The sequence below is a fragment of the Columba livia genome, chromosome 5 (assembly GCF_036013475.1).
Source record: "Columba livia isolate bColLiv1 breed racing homer chromosome 5, bColLiv1.pat.W.v2, whole genome shotgun sequence".
Lineage (NCBI taxonomy): Eukaryota > Metazoa > Chordata > Aves > Columbiformes > Columbidae > Columba > Columba livia.
This window is the reverse complement of record NC_088606.1, coordinates 16,989,103-17,013,330: the sequence shown is the minus strand read 5'-3', so window position 1 is coordinate 17,013,330 and position 24,228 is coordinate 16,989,103. Positions and strand designations below refer to the sequence as shown.

Genomic DNA, 24,228 nt, shown 5'->3' with positions numbered 1-24,228 from the left:
ATTTGAAATGCCAATTGTGTTGAATTGTGAGATAGAGATAACTGCCAGAAGTCTCCAACTGAGGTAGTATTAGCTCTTTCTGTTTTAATCAGGTGAAATAGAGCTGGCTGAATATAGAGAGACGGGTGCCTTACAAGACAGTATACTACGCTGTGTGAGAGAAGAAAGCATTCAGAAAAAAAAACTGCGCTCTCTAAAACAAAAATCTCTTGATATAGGAAATGCAGACTCCCTGTTGTTTTCATTAGATGAACATCGCAGGAAGTCCTGCATAGACCGGTGTGACTTAGAAAAACCACCTGTCCCTGCTGCTTATGCCATACACAGGCAGAGTGATTATGGACGATCTCGGCAGAATTCTTCCACTAAAGCTGAAAATATAGAGACACAAGAAAGTCTTCCTCGTACAGAGAGTTTCCAGGAATCAAGAAGACCTGTCATACCAGAAGTTAGGTTAAACTGCATGGAAACATACGAAGTGAAAGTGGACTCTCCGGTTAAACCTGCTGGGCCCAAGGAAGATTTAGATCTGATAGATTTGTCCTCTGACTCGACATCGGGTCCTGAAAAGCATTCAGTACTCTCCACTTCAGACAGTGACTCTTTAGTTTTTGAACCACTTCCTCCTCTTAGAATAGTGGAGAGCGATGAAGAAGAAACAACAAACCAGCTGAATGATGAAGCCCCTGACAAAACTGCCGTGTCGTCTCCCTCAACTCCCATCAATGTCTCTGCACTCGGTCTCAGCACAACTCCTCTGGTCCAGTTCAGCATTGAAGATTGCTCCAAAGACTTCAGTTCTCAGGATACAAGCAATGATGCTTCAGCGGGAATAGAGGATATCCTTTCCACTTCTCCAAAAGATCTAAAGGACTCTTCAGAGTTAGTTAAGCCAGAAGAACTTCAAGACTTGTCCTGTGGGAACACACTAACACTGAAACAGAAAAGGGACTTGCTGCAGAAGTCATTTGCCCTTCCGGAAATGTCCCTTGATGATAACTCTGAGCTCAATGTGGAGGAAATGAGACCTGGTGGAGCAAGTCCAAGCCCAAATGTAAAGACAGTCCTTATTAAAGTACCCGAAGATTCTGAAAACCAAACCGAAGGTGATAAACTTGATACCAACACAGAGTCTGACACTGAACAAAACATGGAGCAGAAACAAGGAGAGGAGACCGAGGAGTCAGAATTTAAGATTCAGATTGTTCCTCGCCAGAGGAAGCAGAGGAAGATTGCAGTGAGCGCTATTCAGAGGGAATACCTGGACATTTCTTTTAACATCCTTGACAAGCTGGGAGAGCAGAAGGAGGCAGGTGAGCTCAATCACTGACCCAATCAAAATGTTTATCACTGTGTGAAGGTTTTAGTAACAGACCAATGTAGGGGGGGATGTGTATTCTTGTAGGGAGCGACGTGGGTATACACCATCTGAGCTAGCTGAAGAATGCTTTTGGGTATTTGTTTCTCACAAAAAATGCACTAACCCTCCCGGTATTGTACATGTGTGAGGGCTCATTTGAAAAGGAAGTGGACCTCAGTGACAAAAATATTGGTTCTGATATCCAAGCTAGGGAGTGAAACTCCATGGCCTCTTTATGTGAGGAGTCAGAAAAATTGTCATAATTCAGTTCCTTTTATCCTACTAATCTAGGCCATACTACACTGATTCTCTTTTGTGTGTAGTGGGTTTTGGCCTTTATTTCTTCTGCAAGCACAAGGCAGTGGAAAGCAGACTGGATCATGAAGTGTAAAGCTGAACGAGCTGTAGAATTCGCAACTTGGAATTAACCACAGTTTGCGTTTAGGATCAGACATATATATTTTGTTCCTATACACTAAAAATTTTTAGTAGCCTTCTATGTATTGAGTGTTGACAAAATTTACTTGGCTTGTGTTCATTAAAGGTTTGAAGTTGAAGTATGGGGAAAGCCATACAGTGTTTCTGTGTATCCCAAGATTTTTCAGGTAATTTCAAGGGCTTTGTTCCCAAGTTTTTCAGGTAGAGAGAAAGTGTGTTCTAACAATTTCCTCAGTTACCAAATGGATGGGTCAAGTGTTTTTTAAAAATGTACGCTGCTGCCTCTTTACTTCTGCAGCTGGTTTGTTTTTTTTTTTTTTTTTTTCCATGATTTTTCAGTTATTAGAATTGTACTACTTTTTTTTTTTTTTTAATTTTACCATATTAATTAAAAAAGGAAATAATCTTTCAGACCTCACTTCTTTGTTGCCAGTGAAGCGAGGAGGAATACTTATGGATTCCTCACCTCACTTCTTTTTTCTTCTTCAGAGGGAACCATAGTATAATTTCTTATTACGATATTATGCTTTTACAAGGGTAAATCATTCAGTGTGATCATAGTTAGGCTGTTCTCTTAATGTTTTAGGCCTGTCATCCCATTTACGGTTCCAGTAAGCTGAAGAACCACTAGAGCTTTGTAAAAACAAAAGAGGGCCAAGTGCTTTTGAACCTTTCAAATAAGTTGTTAGAGAAGAATGGTCATGAAAGGACTGTGCAATTAGACACAAATGATTTTCTCACCATTAGTAAGGGCCAGTTTTCATGCAGTAATTGGCAGTATCATCCTTGAAACTGCTTGGAAGAACTGTCCCTGTTCTGAAACACCATGTGGAACCTAGGATTATAGCATATACAAAGGTCATTTGGCTGCCTGCATCTAAATATGTCATCCAAGGGGAACATAAAACATTCACAATAACTCACTGAGTGCTCACTTACATTACAGGTTGATACAGGGAATTCAGATAACTGGGTAATTTAGTGACTTGGGTAGGTTAATATGTCTCTTCTGTTTTGCTTTGTTAGCCGTATTGATTAGTTTATTTGAGAACATATGTATTGTAATTAATCTAAGTAGTCTTAATATTGCCATCATAATGGGCTGATTATAATTTCAAAGTCTTATTCAAGCTATGTCAGCCTATTATACTTCCATATGTTTTAGAATGGCTTGTGATAAAACTGATCTCTGAATTAAATATGCAAATGGCTGTTTCTTCAAGTGTGTGATGCTGGGCTACATTTTCCTGCCTGAGACTTTTTGCAGCACAGACACAACTTTATATGATATGCTGAAAACAGCCCTCAACACTTGAAAATGCATTTGCTTTATTCTTTCTATATTGATAGCATCAGTTATCATAAAATAAATACATTAGCTTTAATGGCTTATTTTTCTTTTTTAATGATAGAATCTTAAACTCTTCAAACCATTAGGATCAGCTGCTAGATCAGCAGCCTTTTGAAAGAAAACTGATAACATGTTGGAGATAAGACTTTGAAAAGATGCTAAGCTGTTATTTAAACTTGCTTTACATCAGTGGTACCTCTCTTATTTCCGTGTTGGTGGCTCTTATAATCACTCTGAGTGGGACTGAAATCAAACTCTATTTGCATTTATTAGTTCTGAGCTCTAAAGAGCACAGGTAGAAATTTCCTTTAAAAAGTTATTTTAAGAAGTAGATCCTTAATGTGTCTATGAAAATTTTCTTACTACACAAACACACTGAATTATTTTAAAATTGCTGGAAATGTCAGACGGTGAATGCACGACAGGAAAGAAGTGAAAAAAGTATCCAGGGAGAAAACAGATGGAAAATATTTATTTATTAAGGACAATTTTCATATGCAGATCCTGCTGCCAAAGGACTTTCAACGCTGGAAATGCCAAGAGAGTCATCCTCTGCACCGACACTTGAAGCAGGTGTCCCGGAGACAAGTAGTCACTCTTCCATAGCAAGTAAGTTTGCCTCTGGCTTGAGGATTGAATGTGCTGTGTTTGTGCGTCAGATACATATCATGCCTGGTAAATGCCTTCCCCTGAGTTTCATTGATTCTTGGAAGTACGGTTGTGTTGAACATCATTAGATCTGTTAAATCTCTGGTGGTCAGCAGGATTTTAGCAGTTAGTGACTGCAAGATTTTCTATTGCACCATGGCAAGTTTGACGGAAGTGGTTTTCCTGAATTAGAATAGGTAGCAGCTAGAAGCAATATTTCACTGAAGTTGAATGTTTATTTTCCAGTGAGAGAAAGCATTGTCAACTGTCAGTACACAGAAGCAGAGGATGAGAGCTCCACAGGGCTGTTACTATGGTCTTCTGTGCATTTCTTGCTGTACCTTAGGAAAAAAAGTCTCTTGCAATTTTTGTAAAGTGCTTGAAATGCCACTTTCTCAGCTGCTCACTGAAATGCAGTAACTGTTTATCTGACACTCCCATACCCATTTCATTGTAAAGTGAACTGGGCTGGTTTAAGTAGACGTAGACACATGGCTTAACAGATCAGATGGAGATAACATTGGAAAGTGAAAGCATCTTGGAACACTAACAAAATCCAGAATGATGTGTCCACCTAGGCAATGTTAAGCAACACTTCGGATGGTTGATGGGGCAGGATTCTTGATTAGTAGAAAAGGGAGGAGAAATAATGACCTGTTTTGATACCAGTGAGCTTCTGGGTTGGCTCAACCATCTTGCTGAACTGTGATTTCAGATTACTGTAGAGAAGTTAAACTTTAATTCTGGAAATTCATCATCTGCTGATTGGATTGGAAGATGTTATTTTAGACATGCTAGATGAGTACTCCAAATTAGAGATTTCCTCTCCAGTTTTATCACAAGCATCTCATGTAATGTGTAACTCATAGTCAGAGTTCTTTTGCTGACCACCTAATGATACAGATATCACTTCCTAAAGCAGCCAAAGAGGTGGCAGTTAAGACCTATCTCCGTCTGGCTTCACCGAGTGCTAGGTGTTCCTGTAAATGCCAATATATGAAATTGGGAATAGTATCTAAATTATGTTGAGCCTACATTCCTTTGTAAATATTCCTTTCCTCTCTCTATGTACCTCAGTTTCCAACTGCAAAATGGACATGAATACTTCCATTGTGTCTCTTGTCTCTTGAGACTGAAATATTTTTGACCTTCTATTGTGTGTTTTTACAGTGCTCTGCATAATAAGTCCTGATCAGGACTGTGAGCACAAGGCACGTTAGTGACACAAGTAGATAACATCACTTGTACAGCCAGTGCCTGGCCACAGAAAACATAGATTGCTAGCTGTGATAGGAAGATTTTGTCTTTGGATATGAAAAGTTGTGTGCTGCTCCACAGCAATCAGCCTGGCTCCAGCACTGGTCAAAGGCTGGCAGATCTCTGGGCTGTGGTGGTTTTCTGTTTTTTATACTTATCAATATTTGAAATCGTGGCTGTCCTTGAAAAATCAGGTAAATAATCCTGGAAATCCAAATCTGCTCGACAGTAGCCTGATTATCTGAAATATGCATGAAATTTTTTTAATTACAATCACAAAAGCTGTTAAGAAAATTCAAAGAGATAATTTTCTGTATTTTGACAGTCATCTGCACTCCAAGCAGTCTTGCCAATTCTAACGTTAATTGCTGTTCTTTCATCAGGAAATTCTATGCTTGATAAAGTGATAAAGCATCTATTTAAAGTCCTTGCCCTGGAAACGATGGAAATTCTATTTTTCTCCTAATTTGCTGTAAAAGGCAGCTGCAATATAACTTTTAAAAGTGAAACATGGAATGGTCTTTTGGTCTGTTCAGTTATACAAGGACTGTTTTACAACAATGCTGGAGAAGTTTGTACTTGGACCAAAAATAGAGTTTAAATGCACTCTGATACGTTGGAAGGATATAATGAGGAAAAACTTAAACTACTTCACCTAATAAAATAACTTCAGTGTGCAGATTCCCACAGAAGTTATAATTGTGTTTATTATTACTCAGGGCCTGTATTTGTTTTGTTAGGGAGTACTCTTATTTTCTCTGAATTTGAAACTCTCAGATAGAAACTGAGGAACTTTAGGAGAAGGCGCTTAACCCCTCAGCTTTCTGAAAGTTGTAGTTTGTCACTTGTCTGTACTTCTTGATCTCAGTTAATAATGTGAAATGCTGTGTTTGTTTTCAGATCTTAGCTGGGTGTTGTTTGGAATATTAGAAAGGAACTACCTGATATTATGTTAATACTTCTTTTTACAATGTTGAATGTGGTTGCAGATGAAAATAATCATTAGGAGAAGGTTTTGCTTTGTTGCTCTTTCTTTAAGGTCCTATTGAAGAAAGCACTTAAACATTAAGGCAATGTTTTAAAAGCTTTTCTGCATGGAGATGAATGTCAGCAGTCTCACACGCCTTGATCAAACAGGGCCTTCAAACTCTCTCATCAAACTGTGGACAATGATTTTGGTTTCAGTGGTGGAAATACATTGCTCAGACTCAGCTGTCAAAACGAATGTATTATGCTTGTTCAATTTGCATTTTCTTATGAAAGGAGAAAAATGTGATAGAGTTGTGAGTTGTGAGTATGCTCTGTTTCTTTCTCCATTTAAATTTTAAATCCACTTTTTTTGTGTGTGTGTGGGGGGGTGCATTATCCAGTGAGAGACATCTCTTAAAGCAAGCAGCAATAGCAGTTTAAAGAAGTATTGTAAATAGTCAGATGAGGAAAAATCGAGCCCTCGTCGCTTGATAGTGTTAAGGAAGTTTCCTTTCCCTAGGTTTCACAAAGCCAAGACTTGGGCATGGATTCCAGAAATTCTTCTTAAATTATTCATTTGTAAAGCAAAGCGTAGAGAGCAGGTTGAGCTGGGTGCCTCTGGGAGGGGGACCCTGAGCAAAGAAAAGCCTGGCCAATTATACCATTACAACCTAAGCTTCCCATCCCATGCACATCAGTTTGGTTCAGTTGTAAAATTAGAGTCTGGGGTGTCCGTGTTCTTCGTCGGGTCTCTTAATTTTCATCGGATGAGCTGTTTCTTATCTCTGTGGTAGTTGTTTGTCTTTTACTGACCAGACTAGACGTCAGCTCTAGCTCCTGTTTATCAGTTGTTATTTTGCAGCTACAGCTGGGAAGAAAAATAAGTTTTTGGCAATAACGAAAACATTCATCTGTTTTTCATCTTCTTTTAGACCCGCCATCTCGTTCCTTTACCTATCTCTAGGGATGCAGCTCCTGTTGACCATCAAAACCTCCCTTACCTTCTTGCTTGAACAGATTCTGTGGCCTTTTTAGGCAGAAAGTTTGAAAGTTCACAGCTTGTGACCTAAGCAAACTTCGTTACTTATGTTAAGCAAGTTATGCTAAGCAAGTTCCATAGGCAGTTTCCAAACAAGTTCTATAAGAAGCAGTATACCAAATAATTCAGTAAACTAAGGCAGTCTATTCCCTAACAATAGCTCCATGTAATAAGAATGGCAGTGAAGTTACAAAAGGGACCTGTCTTCAAAGGTGTGGTAGCTTCATGCTTCAGAATGATGTGCAGGTGGTATGCCTGAGGGGTGGGTATTTAGGAGGCCTGTTCAGGTTGTGCCACCCATGAAAGGTGCTGGTGGTTCAGGGTCAGTGAATTAGTTCTCCTGTGGTAAGCATGGACATAGCAGTGCTCCGTACCTTGCTGGGAGGAGACGAGGTTTCCTTCCTCAGTAGATTGTATGTGAGTGAGATTCAAGTATTGCCTGTCAGCATGGGAATTTTGGGGTAGTATCTGACTCCACAGATACCAAGTAGTTTGAAGAACTTTCATGATATTTGGAGACAAAAAGGCATTGACAGTTGACACAGTGGAGGAGATCCTGAATCCAAGTCACTTATGACTGATGTCTTTGGGGCCAGAATTGTACCCTGTGCAGTTGTGTGAAAAGTGCACATTGACTTGAGCAAGATCCTCAGACCAAGCAGTCATTGTCCTGTCAGTATTTATCTCATGCTGGCTTGTAAGTTCAGGAAATAAGAGTAGTTTTACATGTTGTCTGAGCCCCTGAAATCCTTTTGCATTTCTGACTTGCAGCTCAGTTCAGACAAATGAAAAGAGGCTCTTTGGGAGCTCTGACAATGAACCAGCTAATGAAGAGGCAGCTGGAACACCAGTCTAGTGCTCCCCACAATATCAGCACTTGGGATACTGGTGAGCTGCATTTATTGTTCTTTATTTCTGTTTCCTAAACCAATTTCTTTTTGTATCAATCCATTTAAAAAGTAAGTATTTCTATTCTACAACTGCAGATAAGTAATCAATCTCAAATCTAAAGTAAAACTTTGTAGTGAGTACCAGATTCTCACCTGATATGAATTGGTATAGTTACATATTTGGGAGGTAGTTCTTCTGGTACTGTGGTGTCCCCACAGTTTTGCGTATTACTTGGATTATGTCCTGGCCTCATTGAATGAAATGGAAGTATCACTGTTGATTTCATTAGATACAGGATTTCATCCCTGGTGCATGAAATCATTTATTTGCATGTGTGTTTACAATGGTGTTGGTACACCAAGGAGTTGTGCCTTATACCAGCCAGTTTTATTTTTCTTTGAAGTTTCTCCCAGCTCATGCTGAACACCTGAAGTTTTTGTTCATCACAGACCTGTTTTTTCTTCCTTTAATATGAATGCAAAGCAATTAGAACTGAATTAAGCACGTAATTTCCTCATTACTCAAGTGTGGTGTTTTGTTTTTTTGTTTTGCTATAAAAGTTTTTCTGTCACAACAGAATTCATAGCAGATGGCACTAAACATCATTCTACAATAGCTTATCATAAATGGTTGATATTTTGTTGCCCATCTTGATGTTAGTGACATTGTGGAATCATACTACTTAAGAATTTATCAGCAGATCCAGATGCATCCAGAGAAAGGAATGCTTAAAATGTTACATGGAACTTCACATGCTGAATGCTTGTCTTGTCACGAGTTCTGAACAGCTGAGTTAAAGTTTTTAGTTAATTCAGTCTTCAGCATCAGGTTCTGTCAAGCTAAACCTTGTAGCTGAAGAATGGCTGAGAGTGTGGTACATAGTTCAGGACTATAGTTCAGGACTATCCTTTCTATTCCAGTCTGCTGAGTAGTGTGCTCAGCATCACATAAATGATAAAGGTCAAAATTTGTCAATGATAACAATGTTTTGTTTGGTTTTGGTTTTTTTTTGTCCTATCAGCAGGTAAGTTGATTTACTGAAGTGACTTAGCTGGTATCACCCAGTTTCTCAGGCAGGGGTTTAGAGGTGAAAAAGTTATTGCTTTAATTCTGCAAGAAGTAGTTAGCCTGTATTCAAGAGGTACAAGTCAGTACTTAAAACCACTTTGGAGCTCTGTCTTGTTAGTCTTGTTCCAAATCCACTAGCTTTCTTCTCAATATCTATGGCATTTTCCTTCAACATTCATTCCAGCTAAAGGCCTCCAAGCACGGAGATACAAAGTAAAATGTTCTTTTCTGGAAAGCTTTGCATCTCTTATGTCTTTTTCAAGGAGTACCTTCAAAATAAAATTATTATTTGGCAGAAAACAGTAGTTTGTTTGTTTGTTTCATCAGGACAAATGCTCAGTGTGACTTTTTGTCATTTTAATGTCACACCAGAGTTTTAAGACTTATTATATTCGGGTATAACAACTAGGAAATAGTCTTAGTTGGCATAAGTATATGATGTGTGCTTGATTCATGCATGTTTTATTTTTATTTTTTTTATTATTTTTTTTTACATGCTAGGTAGCATGTGTCTCTTTCATTTCTTATTTCAAGCCACTCTTTTCCCAAGCTAGCTATCTGTAAAATAAAATAGTTTTGTGTCTGTCTTCTGACAGCAAAAACTACACTTGATTTCTCATCTCTTGATGTTGCTTAGCACTGTCTTTCTTTTTTTGTGACTCATGTATTCCGTATCTTGTTGAACCTTTATGGATAGCACTTCCTTTCTCCTTTAATGACACTGTTCTAAAATGCCTTATGTGGTATTAGGTTATCTGTGTCCTTTTTCCTTTGTGGACCTCTTTCATCTTTCTCTGCCCCTCCCACCTCCCCCCCACCCTTTTCTGTGCTTAAGAAATTAACTCTTTTTTTTCAATATCTGTTTTATTTGTCCTTCTCTTGTTTTAACGGTTTAAGACTTGTGATGCTGGTGACAGATGTTGGATTCATATTTCTGGAGACTGAAGTTCTATATTTATTCACAGAGCAGATACAGCATGGGAAGCGGCTGTGCAATGTCCCTGTTTGCCTAAACCCCGACTTGGAGGGACCACCACTAAGAATCAGAGGTTAGTTCAGTGTCTATTTGACCTGATCTCTCTGCTAAGACTGCCAGGAAGGATTTTTGGTTAGTAACAAATAGTGCTGAATTTTATGTTCTGTTCAGCTGTATTAAAGCCCTCAACTGTCCTGCAGAATGTAGGTTATCAAAAAACAATTAGAAGAGACATTTCATTCAAGACAGGGACAACTGATGAGAAGTACTGGCTTTCTGCTAGTACTTGTTTCAGCTTCAACCTGTAAATAATAGACTCTGTATGCAGAGTGTAGTTGAATCTTATTTCTTTATGAACTCTTCTCCCTCACAGCTGAAATGCATCCAATTTCTTACAGTCTTGCAATGGGTCAGTGATTTACCTTCTTTGCCTAGAACATATGTTTTTTTTCCCCTACTGTTCAGTACATGAGAGTGGTAGTTTTTATTTTAAGGAGTTAAGTCTCATTCCAACATTGTAACCTGCATTATGACAGTTTTTAACATGTGTGCTTCAATGGGACTTACATCTAGAGGACATGACAGTGGAATTTCCAAAGTCATGGTAGAGGGATCTTTATTCATTTGTGAAGGGATTAAAAAAAAAACCAAACAAACAACTAGCTAGAAGTGTGTGAAAATCTACTCCTATTCCTTGCATTCTGGATGGTGTCCTACAATACTGAAAAGTGTTCTGGACTTCTTGGAGTGTCTGCTCATATCCAACAAAATCTGAGGGGACAATTATGAAGTACTGAACTCTGTATGTAAAAGAAGTATTTCCTTACAAACCTAATAAAATAGTTGTTCAAAACCTGTCTTATTCTTGTGGAACAACCCTTCATCACTCCACATATTTTGAGTTCAGAAATTGTGGGAGCTTCTTAGATTATTTTACCTGAGGGCTGTTATTAAATTTGCTTTTCCTGCAGTAACTGGGATTGTCTCATCAGAAATTCCCTCAAAATACAGCTTAGGTGGAGAAGCTTCCTCTTGTTTCCATAGTTTAATGTCAAAACAGGCTAATGTTACATTAAATCAGAATCTGCAGATTGTGGCAACCGGCATGAAAGTCAATAATGGATAATAATTATAATAATAATGCATCACAGTAGCTTTGATCCAAGTTTCTGATGGCTCCTGAATGAGTTTGATTTTTCTTGAGGGTTTCTTTGCAACCAGGCTAGCTGGGGAGTTGCTTCTTCCGTACGTTTGGTGTTGTGTGGTTGTTATTTTTGTTTGTTTGTTTGTTTTTGTTTTAGGATTTTTTTGGGGTGTGTGTGTTTGGTTGGTTTGTTTTTTCTGCAATTGCTGTTGTCTGCTCAATGCAAACAAAGGGGCCAAAGCAGGAAAACCACCATACTGGAGAGATGTTAGACTGTCAGACTACACTATAGTGCTGTAATTCTGGAAAGCAGAACTCAGAGAAGCCAAGAGTTTGAATCTTCCATTGTACATAACTCTTCCCATTAGAACAAGCATTCATCTGAAATCAGGTGCACAAATAGTGCCAAAGGCAAAGGAAACCCTGTGTGTTGGCATGGTCATTGTGACTATGCACCCAGCTGAACAACTCAGCTTCAGAGAATAAAGATGCTTGTGAAGACTTTCAGTGGAAAGCATTTCTAACCATCAGCCCTCTGATATTCTCAGTGTTTCTCAACTCCTTATGAATTATTTCTTGTAGCTGTCCTTTCCTGTTTTCTCTCCTGTGCCTCTTTCAGGGGTGGTGTGAATAGGCTGATGACCTGGTGTTGAGACATATGAACTTATTGCTTTCTTCATGTCACCAAGAACTATGGGAAGGCAATTCCCCAGATTACATGGAAAGACTGCAAATCTTCTTGTGTCCAGTCCCATAGCAACTGCAGAATCATGCTCTCTTCCTAAAAAATAAGTAGATATAATTAGATCTGCCTTCCTGGAATTTTTGTTCTTTGTTATCTTTTTTTCCCAAGGATATTTTAAGTTTTTTTTTTTTTTTTAAATTTTGTTTTTAGTTTATAGTTCTAGGTAATTGGAACAATCTGGCAGAAGCAAGGAATGTGATACATATCCTTTTGTAAACACACTTTATTTCTTCTTTCCATGCACAGTAAAACCATTATGGGTCTTCTTTAGAAGTCTGCTCTTCAAGCAGTTTGCATTTATGTGTAGTGATTTTCTTTCCTTTTTTGTTTCGCCTCCCCCAATTGCCTGAAGGTGCCACAAAATCTAGCTTGCTGTCAGCACCCAGTATAGTCAGTATGTTTGTACCTGCGCCAGAAGAATTTGCTGATGACCAGCCCACTGTGATGACTGACAAGTAAGTTCTTTTTCTGTTTCTTTCAAAGAACTAGATGAACTTCAAATAGTCAAGTAAAATATAGATATACTTTATAGAAATATAAAGTCCATTCTATTCTTTATCTCTGTGCAAAGTTTCTTAATTAATTTTTTTATCCCCAGATAAACATTTTCTAAACACTGCTAGCAAGATGAGCTTCTAATTCAGTAGGACTTGTATGAGATTGCACAAGGCGAAATGGTGACTCAGGCTGTTGTGTGTGCATGGAGGACTGGAGGAGCACTTTCCATCCTATTTTAAATCAAGGGTTCCTTGTGGTCCATCAGAAACCATTTTTGCCTTAGGATTAAAAAAAAAAAAAAATTCTTTTATTCAGATTTCTTTGGGATTCTGTTGAAATAGATTACACGTGATTACAAATCAACAGTTTCTGACATGGCATTTTTAATGCTGATACTCACTGATCCCAAAAATCTTAATTGGTTGATTAAAATGCTTCTAAAGGAAGAGTTAAAAATAAGTGTGCTCATTTAATGAAGAAGTAAAGTAGTCAGCAGGGAGTCATGCGTTGATTTGGTCAAAAATACGAAGGAAAACTGAAGTTCTTGCTTGTGGTTCTGTGCTCTGTCCAGTAAACAGACATGCCAGGATGATCACTGGAGAAAGACAGGGCCATTGTGTGGGCTGGGACTGGAAGTGACGAAGTGAAGCATCCCAGTAGTTAATGCTACCTCATGCCTGACGTAGTTCAGGGCCAGGCTGGATGGCACTTCGAGCAACCCTGCCCATGGTGCAGGAATTGGAACTAGGTGATCTTCAGTGTCCCTTCCAACCCAAACCATTCTGTGATTCTATGATTTTCATGGCTTCATTGGCATATTTTCCTTCTGTTCAGTAACAAAGGCAAGAATATTGCCTGTACAACTCTATTAAATTAAAATATCACAATCTATTGGAGTCATTACCAAACTAAGCAAGCCTTCCTACTGGGCTGAGATAAGCCCATTTCCCATGTTGATTTGCCTTTTTCATAGGTTGTGAAAGCCTATCTCTTCTCTCCTAAATCTGACATCCCCTTTATAATTAGACCTATAGCCCTTTCAGAACTTCATCAGTTGTCTTTGAGCATTTCAGGAAAGATAAGTGACTCAGCAGCAAATCTGCCCTGAGGAAGGACACTTCTCTGGAATCTAACATTCTGTGCCCCTCAGAGGTCCTTTCATTTCTTTTTTTAATAGCTATGATTGCTGTGAGAACCAATTGGATAATTTCTTTTTCATAGTTCATGACTGGCAGGAAGGACAATGTGAAATTGTTCCATCTCTTTAAGATCATCTATGAGTGTCATTGTTTGTGTCTACGCTACTAAACAGAAGAGTGCCAGGGATCTGAGCTCTTGCCTGAGCCCAAGTCGCACAAATTGCCTGATGCTCACATTGCTGAGGGCTCTTCACTGCTGCAGATTTCTCTTGGATAGTGCAAGCTGAAGCAGTCCAATACAGAGTGAGGAAGCAAAGAAGGACCAAAACTAAGGCTTGCGCTGGGGCCCTCTTTCATTGGTCAGTGAAGAAACAGCCAGTGCAGCTAGTGAGAAGGTTTATTAAAGTTTGAAAGCCATGAACTGTCTTTGCTTATAGAAAAATCACGATTACATTATCCTTCTAAATAGATTTTGAATAGAATGTACTAAATAATAGTACTTTAAAAAGATATAATTATACACAAGTATATATGTAGTAATACTTAATTTTAATTTTGTTAATGTCCGTTTTTAAAACTGTTATTTGAAGGTGCCATGACTGCGGGGCTATTCTTGAAGAATATGATGAAGAAACACTGGGCCTGGCCATAGTTGTGCTCTCAACGTTCATTCACCTTAGTCCAGATTTGGCTGCTCCTCTGCTGTTGGACATCATGCAGTCTGTAGGAAGGTAAATTCAGGACTTTCCTCTGTCCCATATGATAGAAATAATTTTGTGCCTGGCATTGGGTTTACATAAATTTTGCTACATGAAGTTATATATTTTAGAACTCTTAAGAGAATAATGTCTGGTTCTGTCTGTTTCTTTGTTACTCACAATTTTATCGATTTCTTACATAACTTCTTCCACTATCACTTCAGTTTTGGGCAGATCCTTTTGATGTCCTCCTCTTTTGCCCCCAAAGGGAGGTTCTAACTCAGGAATCTCCTCAGCTTGTCTCACTGTAAGCAGTGATGTAAAAAATTAATTCAGTTTTTTCTGCAGCATCCTTATCTTCCTTGAGGGCCCTGCTTATTAACTGCAAAGCAATTGATGCAGCATACTCTCTGGTGTGTTTCTTGATCCCTTTTTATTTGAAGAGAAATATACTGTTAATTTTTATTCCCTCTGCTAGCTGCTCCTTGAACCGTTTTTTTGCCTGCCTTCTTGTGGTTTCTACATTGGATTTTTCAGAATTTATGCACTTTTCTCCTTTCATTTGAGACATGACTTAAGCTTTTTGAAAGAAGCCTTCTTTTTTTTCTTATAACCTCCCTCACTTTTCCTTTCTTCTGCTCTCTTGGAATCTTTCTTAACAAGTGTGGTACCTTGGCCCTGTGCTTCCCATGTACTTAAACAGCTTCTGTGCTTCTTGTAAAGACTGAATTCTCCTGGCTACCCCTTTTAGCTTCTTTGACAGCATTTTTCGCTTTTATGTAGTTCCTGCTTTAGAAGTTATGCACAAATATTGTCAGCTTTTCTGAATTTTGTTGTTCCTGGAGGACCGTTGACTCCTAAGTATGGACCCTGAAGCTCTTCAGGCTTTTCAACCATATTTTGTGTGGTAGTTAAGACTGAGTAAAGATTTACATCTCCTTATGAAGGCTTCCTGACCAGCTGCTGCATGAGGTTGTCTTTGATAAGGTCTTAAACATTTGGTGTCTATTGATTTCTCTTGTGACTTTTACTCAGTGTGCATGGGATAGTTGTGCACCATTCCTGTTGTATTACGTGTTGTTGCTGCCTTGGCCATTTCCACTACTTCCTTCCCAAGAGGTGGGAAGGGTGTCTTGAGGGTGTTTCGGAATAAACATCCAAGCAGCATTTGAAGTGCAGAAATGATGTGCAGCCCTCCTTCATGTTCTTTTCAGTGACTGAATTTAAAATTTCTTGACTGTGACTTCTATAGGGGCATGGCTTTTCACAGCCCTGCCTTTCCACTGCCTCTCAGTTCCGTTTAAACACAACAGCTACTCAACTCCTCCATTTCCATTAATTGCAAGGCTGCAGTTCCCTGCTGTCACTGCTAATGAACTCTGATGGAGGCAAAGTTTCTAATCTAGACAGATGCTATCTATTCTGTGTGATTCTTGTAAATACAGCAGTGCCACAGCCACAGAGAGTAAATAATTTGGAAGGTAAATTATCAAGTGATGAGGGCTGAGTGGGCTGCATTCTTCTGTACTTTGAGGAAGAAATGCTGCATCTTTGGAGTGAGACGGCTGATTGTTTTAGAGCAGCAGATGGCATGCAACATGGGGTAGGCCTAGTGAATGTCCTGTGTTCTTCCTACTGACTGTCATTTCTGACAAATTGTAAGTCCAATAAGAGGCTTCCCACAAATAAATTGCTTTGTATAAATGCAAAATTAGTAGCATAAATAAGCAGAGAGGCATTCAGGTGCCTCATGTATATAACTGAAGTAGCTGTTTTTCATCAAGCAGTGCCGTATTGTTACCTCCAAATACCCATCCGACAGCAGAGGTGAGAATGATGTAGGCTTCTTAGGAAAAAACCTACTACTTCCATGCTTAGAAGAGGAAACAAGGAGTTAAGAAATGCAGGGTCTTTCAGAATACCTAAGCAGTATACAGAGAGATTTTTCAAAAGTTATTTGGGTGCCCACAGGTACAGATAGGTACCTATTGGGATGTTCAGAAGAGAGAAAGGTCTAGGTTCAAGTTACTGACAGTTACAGATTGACAGGTTTATAAGATTTTGGCATGCACTTAACTTGATGCTTTCATTCCTGAATCAAGACTTTTGATTTGTGTATTCTTATTTCATTGATTTCCAGTGAGATTTAGCTTTCCGAGCATCAAAGCCTGTTTGAAAATGGCATTTAAGCTCTAGAGGTAGTGAGGAGCTTTGAAAAGCTTAACTTCTGCTCCTAATATGTACAAATGTGAACACATCTGTTTACTGTCAACTGCCATTTACTGTTCCTACTTTGTGGTCTGCAAAGTGGAGGTAGTGATGGGGGTTCATGGCCTCTGTGCAACCAAATATTTAGAGTAGTAATGATAAATACATATAGGCTGTAAATTTCAAAAAGTTTCAGATGTTCCCAAATACTTAGTGTAGTTCCCCTCTCATTAAGTTTTTCCAGAGTTAGAAACCAAATGTTTTGTTTATGATAAAAAACAAACTTGTATTATTGCATTCAAAAGGAGAGAAAAACTTTGCATAGGACTTTGATTTCTTTTAGAAGAAATATTTTATGCTGTTGTATTTGTATGCTTTAGTAGATTATTGAAAATAGATGTAATGTCCATTGGGCACGTAATTAGTCTCGTTGCACTCTGCAGAAAACCTCATGTTTTTTAATGTAGGCAAATGCTACAGTTATTCCAGATTCAAGGATCTGTATTGCTGGAAGGGAGCTTCAGACCTGTTTTCACCCAGAATTAGCTTTGAACAGTAGAATTAATATGTTGTGTTTAAATGTAGACTCCTCTTAACAACAGTAGAGTCAGGGACTCCAGTGGCTACTTCTGATTTTTGCTGGGACAACTGAAGAGAATATAATTTTCAGTCCCTTGCAGTATCCAGTCTGAGACTATTGCCCTGTTGAAGGTATGCCATGTTCCCAGCTTGTCATGCAACATTAATGAAAGTCACCATCCATTTTGGTTTGCACTGGTGCAGTCAACTGAGCTGCCTTAGGGTCCTTTTTGGATTTTGCAGTAGTGAGTAGAGAGGAAAATGTCTTCAGAAAAGAGACTGACAGAGGATTGAGCAACAGCTAAATCCAGCCTGAAAGAACTGTGCATCAAAGATAAACACTGAAGGCCCAGTCATCAGCAGATGGAAATTAGCGTAGCTCAATGAACTTTCTGTTTAGACATACCGGCTTATACCAGCTGAAATACTGATGCACATCAGATTAAAGGAAAAATTGCACAGCATTTTGTATGTAAGAGATTCTTCCAGGGTGCGTGTTTATATTTGCTTTTTGGTGGCTTTTAGCATTAAGGGTGTATTGCTTTGATATTATAAGCCTTGATTCTATTTATTTACGTGTCCTGGATATTGAAGTGCTTGATTTTGCTTTAAGATTGTGTGGAGTATTTTCATCACTGAATGCCCATATTTGGCTTCAAAGTCTATATTTAGGTACTAAAATAAATGACCTGATTTTTGAGAACCCAGTATTTCTCATCTGACTTTGTAAGAGCTTGTAGGTACCTAGTGTTTCTGAAATTAGGCCAGTTATTTAGGCGCCAAAATCTGGAACTAGAAGCCTCACTGCAAACTGCCAAGGAGAGAATTTTGGCTTAGTGTATGTTGCTGTATTAATCAGAAACAATTCAGCTGGTAGGCAGCTTCTGGAAAACTTTTTTCCTCCAATCCCCCTAGGTTAGTAAATATCCATGATGTGCATCTAAGGCAATAGCTTTACTTTGCCTCCCTGTGCTAGCATGAAGATAACAAACAGAATTGTCTTTAGAGCTGTTATGTATTTGTGAGAATGCAAGACTGAACAGAGGTTAGATGTCGTGCAAACATGATTTGACGGAATTTATGTGCTCCTCAGAATACCTTTCTGGTGACATTTTAAATGTTCTCTGAAATTTTTTGTTTATTATTTAATAAAATGTTACTTTATTGGCTTACTTAAAAATGAAACACAAAGAAGTATATGAGCTTCACTTATTTTTTGATTTTTATTCCAGGTTGGCATCAAGTACCAGTTTTTCTAATCAAGCAGAAAGGTATGGTAACAAAGGATACCTTGGCCAAAATGAAACAAATAATCTAAAGCATAGTCCTCCATGGCTCTGAATTTAACTTTGAAAAAATTTGTTTAAGGCTTTTGAGTAAGAGGAAAAGCCTGTTCTTTCCCACTTTTTTCAAAAGTGTTGTGTGTTCTGAAGGTGAGCAGGAACCTGTATTCATATGTGTTGAACTTGAAAAATCTCAGATTCAGATGTAACTTAAAGGTACCTTCTGGTTTCCACAATTTCAGTGCAGCTTTTTCTAGCTTGTTCTGTGTTCAGTATTTGTCTTGATAAGCTATCTCCGTACATTAAATCAAATGAATCATCCTTGCCCATGGAGAACCCCTGGTAGTGATGTCTCATTATGTAAATCAGATGCTGAATAAGATAAATTCATTTTGAGAAGCTGTAAAAAATGTTAGCCTGTGCAGTTTATGAGTAAATAGGTAATAGTTTAGCTTTTTAAATGAAACCATTCATTTTATGAGGGATTAGGAAGTGCTTCATCACTTGAAGGCAACCTCAAGAAGCAAATTAATATTATACTGTGTGTGTTTACCTGTTGTTCATGTGTTTTATGGTAAAGCCAAGAACCTCATCCTGTATCACTGAAATACACAAGGTGAGAGCAGGATTATATTCCAAACTCAGATGATTCACAAATAAACCTGTGGATAATCAGGAAAAATGCAACTATTTATTGAGACTTGAATACTTTAGGTATGTGTGCATAACCTTTTCAGCTCTGCATACTCAAGCTGAAGTCATAAAATCAATATACTGAACTGTTTTTGGGGATCAGGACAGTTCTGATTTGACTGTCTCACTCATAACTGAACCCTTCCATAATTAAAAAGAATAGTATCATCTTTACTTTCTCCATGTTGACAAGTTGAGAAATGTTTCCTCTGCAATGCAATTTCTTTCTTCTTTCCTTCCCTTCATTTCAGCATGATGATTCCTGGAAATGCTGCAGGTGTGGCCAAGCAGTTCCTCCGTTGTGTGTTCCATCAGCTGGCTCCCAACGGCATCTTTCCCCAGCTCTTCCAGAGCAATATTAAAGGTACTGTGTGGTACCTGAGTGCTTACCTTTCAGTTACCTCTGTATGGACAGCCAGTGCAAAAATGTCATTCGAATTTCAGATGGAAGTTTTTTACGGACCTTGGCCACGTCTCTTATGGACTTCAGTGAGCTGAGTTCCATTGCTGCTCTGAGCCAGCTGTTAGAGGTATGATGGCAATCAGCTCTGTTAGTGGTGCTAGTTTTATTAGCATTGTCAGGTATATTGGATCATTCCTCCTAATTCATTAGGAGTTCGAACTTGCATCACCAAAAGCAAAGAGAATTTTTGTTGTGTCCTCCCTAGACGCAGGATTAGGCTGTCCTCACCATTTGCCTTCTGGGTTTTACTCTCATGGATTGTTTTTGTTTGTTTGTTTTCCTCAGATCAGCTCCTGGAAGTGCCCTACACATTGGTAGTGTGGGCCATCGCTTCCCCCAGCACCATTTCTGGTTTTCAGCAACATTTCTGCTCATATATCTCACTTCTTCCTCTCCTCTGTATCTGATGGCCATTTCTCTAAGTAGTCCGAACATTTACTGTCTGCCTTTCACTGTCGGCCCGTTGTGCACTTGTCTTGTTTCTGCTGTAACTTTTACCCTCCCTCTAGTCACTTCCATGTATCCTGCTCTTGCAAAAATCTGACAGTTGCTTCATATGAAGATTTTGGCATCACTTTAAAACTGCTTATGTCTTTCCAGACATGACCTTAGTATACAAGCCAAAAAAACATACGTGGTCTACTGAACATTAATGAACATATCTTGTTTAAAACTCTCCAAATGAAAACATGGGCAATCCACTGGTGAATCCTTTGAGTTCTGCTTTTTTTACTGCCATACCAGTCTAAGCAGATTATGAGTTAGGACTCTGCTTATAACATTTTGGCTTAAAATCTTTTGGTCAATACTTTAGGAGCTGAACTAGACTTAACTGTCATGTGTACACAGTTGAAATTCCCTGCACAACATTGTATCATTAGCATTATAGAAGAGATAAGTAGTATTTGGTCCAAACTAACCACAGCATTTCCAAATACTAAGGGACTGTTTCTGCACCTGTACATTTGTTTACAGTTCTTGTTTCATTTCCCAGGGTTTAAACAACAAAAAGAATCTACCAGCAGGGGGTGCAATGCTACGCTGTTTGGAAAATATTGCTACATTTATGGAAGCCTTGCCGATGGATTCACCCAGCAACCTCTGGACCACAATTAGTAATCAGTTTCAGACGTTCCTTACAAAACTCCCTTGTGTTTTGCCACTAAAGGTATGATATATGAACAATGGAAACGAGCTGTATTGCCATTGGTCAGAATATACCGAAATGGGGGAAAGCTGTGGATGAGAAATCACAGCGAGTTCTTGTGAATGTTTTCTAATGATTCAACTAATGTGTCCAGAGGACTGGATTTATTGTGTGTCTGATCCATCCCTTTATTTATATTTTCTGTGGATAACACTAACAACTCTGACCACGCTACTGTTCAGCTCTTTGTTGGCTTTTTTCCTCTACGTTTTCCATGCCCTGCGATTGAGAGAATCAGCATTTTGGCAAAAAAAGAAAAAAAATCCTCTGATTTTAGCTGTTAAAACAAAATTAAAACTCTCAGGAAGAGCAGCATTACCTAATTAATTTGCTAAGTCAGACAAGCAAAGAGAAATGAGACTGCTGGGAACTGAGCCTAGCCTGTTCAGCTGACCAGGCTGTAGTTCTGGCTGTCATCAGAATATAGCTGCAGAAACTGAATCTAGAAGCTTTGGGCTCTGATTTCTGAGTCCTCACAGAGGGAACTTATCTATTGGTGTGTATGTTTCGAGATGTATTTTCAGTAAACACTTTTCTGAGTCTCTCCAGTAAACATGGGATTCTGATGCCCTTATTCTGACTTTATTTCCCAGTGGTAATCATGTGCAACAAGGTGTTGCTCAGTATCAGCTGAGGGATCTAAAATCTAACTTTGTGACTTATAAATTGTCTTTTAAGCTGCATGTCACAACCAAATTCCATGAATGGTATGAAATTCCTTGGCACCATGATGCGATAGTCAGGTCTTGAAACCTCTTTAGGTTTTGGTAAATGAGACGCTATCCTGCAGCACTTACTAAGCCAAACAGGTGATAACCATTTCCTTTGTGTACTAGCCATGCCAATCCATTGCATCTTTTCTAATTGAAATAAATAAAAAGAAATTAATTTGATCTTAGCAGTTCCAACTGCATATCTGCAATTCACAGAACATTTAGATGACAGAGTATTTACTCTGTTTTCCCTTTTATTTGTGGGAGGTATCTTTAGTGATAGAAATAAAACAATTGCTTGTTCCTGAACTGTCCATCTCCTGTTCCCTCCTCTAGGGTCGTAAATGACTCTTTGCAGTTGTACATGCTTGCAGCAGGGATGAGGCAAGACGATAGATAGACCCTGAAAAGTCCCATTCACTGCTGCAACTTCTGTGATCTATGCAGAAGAAAAATCAATTACACCATAAAGAACAACTTTTGTATTACCAGGGTACATTCTGATGTTATGGGGTATGGGGGAAAATGTCATATCCCAGGGCAACCACTGACATATAGCATGAGGTGGATGGTGCGTGCATCCTACCTCCTGCTAACCCAGGCTTTTTTATTTTTTTGTCCAATCCATTTTTATTAAAGTGGAAATATATTTCTAGGGAATTTTTTGTCATAAAAGGGGTAAAGTTAACTCTTCCAAACTAGCCTTCTAATGAAATTTTCTCGTCTCAAGGCCCATGCTCTGCTATGTTGCCACTGAGGGGATATGATTGTGTGTTCAGGAATAAGCCAGTTTAGGCAAAGTAAGTAAGTTCAGTTGTCAGGCATAATTCTTCAGACTTCACCTGTGGTTTATTCATAGATGCTACCACTAAAAGCAAGATGTGCATAGAAAAGTACTGACCATATTTTTTTTTTCTTTTTCTTTCCTGCCTTCAAATATGTTCACAGTGTTCTTTAGATTCTAGTTTAAGAATCATGATTTGCTTGTTGAAGATACCTACCACTAGTGCCACCAGGGTAAGTTCCAAGAAGACAAAATTCTGTTGCCTCGGATTTAGCCAGCCTGTGCTATTCCATGAATGTGTTCTTATCCCCTAACTAGAAAAATATTATATATAAGCATAAAATTGTGCAGTCCGATACTGAGAAGAAGAGAATGAAAAGATTGAGAGCTTTCGAATCTAGGTTACAGTAAAGAGTGGGTGAGATTACATTCCCGTGTGGGTGTGAATGTATATCTTCTTAAAGATTTGATGTTCTCTTCCACCCCCCACGTCTTTTTTTCCTTAAAAAAAAGAAAAAAGAGACGGTAATGAACTTCCTTAGAAGTTCTGCAGTACAATTCCACTGAGATCAGTGATGTCTTTCCGCATGAACACTACAGAATCTTTTATATCTCATAAGCACTGTGTCAGAGGTGAAACTATTTTATAACTTTTTGCTTCTATTTCTCATACAGGCATGAAGGCAAATGATAGATAGAATAGCCATTCGACTGAAACATTGTAAATCCCATCAAGATAGCCTCTGAGCTAAAATTAATGCTGTTCCATTCAGGCGTTTCAGAGTTGGAATGCTTTTTGTTTTGCTGAGTAACCAGTTATTGATTTTTCTAAATCATGTCATTGCAGAGTCTTCTGGAGCCTTTTTCAAAATTACTAAGCTTTGTAATTCAGAATGCTGTCTTCACTCTGGCCTACCTGGTGGAACTGTGTGGTTTGTGCTACCGAGCCTTCACTAAGGTAACAGTGAGACTATGTGTTATTTTCAGTTGTCCCTAAAGGAGGATAAAGCCCGGCTTCCCTCAACTAGTATGTTTGTAAGTAAAGATGAAATCAGTGTCAAGTGTCAGACATGTCAATGGCTTTAATGTAGTTTGGCTAATCAGGTAGTGATCATGATTCTGTGACTTAATACTGAATTTCACATTCCCAGTGTATACACAGATAAAGGGAACCTCCCAAAAGCATTGCTCAAAAAAATATTTTGGTGTAATTTCATGACTTGGAAATTTTTTTCTCTTGTAGAGGTGATATCTGATGCATGACTTAAAATGTCTGGACATCACATCTTTCCTAGTGCCCAAGTTTAGTCATGTACCTTGGGAAGTAACAACTTAAATATTCCTGGTAGGGCCTTTTTGAGAGCACAGCTGTGAGGGGTGGCAACAGATAGCTAAGTTAAGTGGAAGAGTCCAAGTTAGGAGCTTCCCAACTTAGATCCTGTTTCATTCTGTATTTGGTATCTCACTTAGGCATGCATGGCTGAAAGCTGTGTAGAAAAGAGAACATAATGTGTGCACCTTCAAAAAGTTGTTAAGATTCCTGGACGAAAGCTATGGTGTACAAATAACACCCAGTTACAACACTTGGTTATTACTCAAGTTCAGTTTTGTAGCTATTGGTGAGAAGTTGAACAACAACAAAATCCACAAAACCCAATTGAACCTTTTACTAAGGCCCTATATGATCCACTGTGTAGATTGTTAAAGTACTGAGCAAAAATGTTGCTTCATGCACTAGGTGCACAGTTTTCCATCCTTGATAGGTTTGTCAAAACAGTAATTAATCATTAGGAAACATTCTCTTATAAGTAGTTACATGATTTTCTATATTGATAATCTACAACTGGGACACACATTGCTTCAGTCTTGATAAGTCTTAAAAACATCACTGGACAAACAGTGAAGGTGGCGTGATAAATGCAATGAAAGTCTCACAGAAAAGTTATACTACAAGAAAATAATGATAGCTTTTACCAGATGTAATGGTTTGAACCATTAAATAGAAACTAACAGTATGTTTAATTACAGCAAGCAAATGCTACCTTTTTGTCTCATTTGAAGGAGAAGAGCTTATGAA

At 38.5% G+C, this 24,228-nt stretch overlaps 1 protein-coding gene across 14 annotated transcripts in view; it reads left to right on the top strand.

Annotated features, from left to right (window-relative positions):
• Positions 1-24,228, top strand: part of UNC79 (unc-79 homolog, NALCN channel complex subunit) — a 108,290-nt gene that overhangs the window by 57,005 nt on the left and 27,057 nt on the right. For 12 of the 14 annotated variants that reach the window (XM_065063604.1, XM_065063603.1, XM_065063600.1 and 9 more), the window contains 12 exons: positions 93-1,313; positions 3,651-3,758; positions 7,834-7,950; positions 9,987-10,070; positions 12,239-12,341; positions 14,114-14,254; positions 18,241-18,279; positions 19,236-19,348; positions 19,429-19,514; positions 20,442-20,615; positions 22,316-22,384; positions 22,999-23,109. In XM_065063604.1, the coding sequence (XP_064919676.1) occupies positions 93-1,313; positions 3,651-3,758; positions 7,834-7,950; positions 9,987-10,070; positions 12,239-12,341; positions 14,114-14,254; positions 18,241-18,279; positions 19,236-19,348; positions 19,429-19,514; positions 20,442-20,615; positions 22,316-22,384; positions 22,999-23,109 (2,366 nt within the window). The remainder of the gene's footprint in view (positions 1-92; positions 1,314-3,650; positions 3,759-7,833; positions 7,951-9,986; positions 10,071-12,238; positions 12,342-14,113; positions 14,255-18,240; positions 18,280-19,235; positions 19,349-19,428; positions 19,515-20,441; positions 20,616-22,315; positions 22,385-22,998; positions 23,110-24,228) is intronic. The other 2 variants (XM_065063601.1, XM_065063613.1) reach the window with 2 other exon arrangements.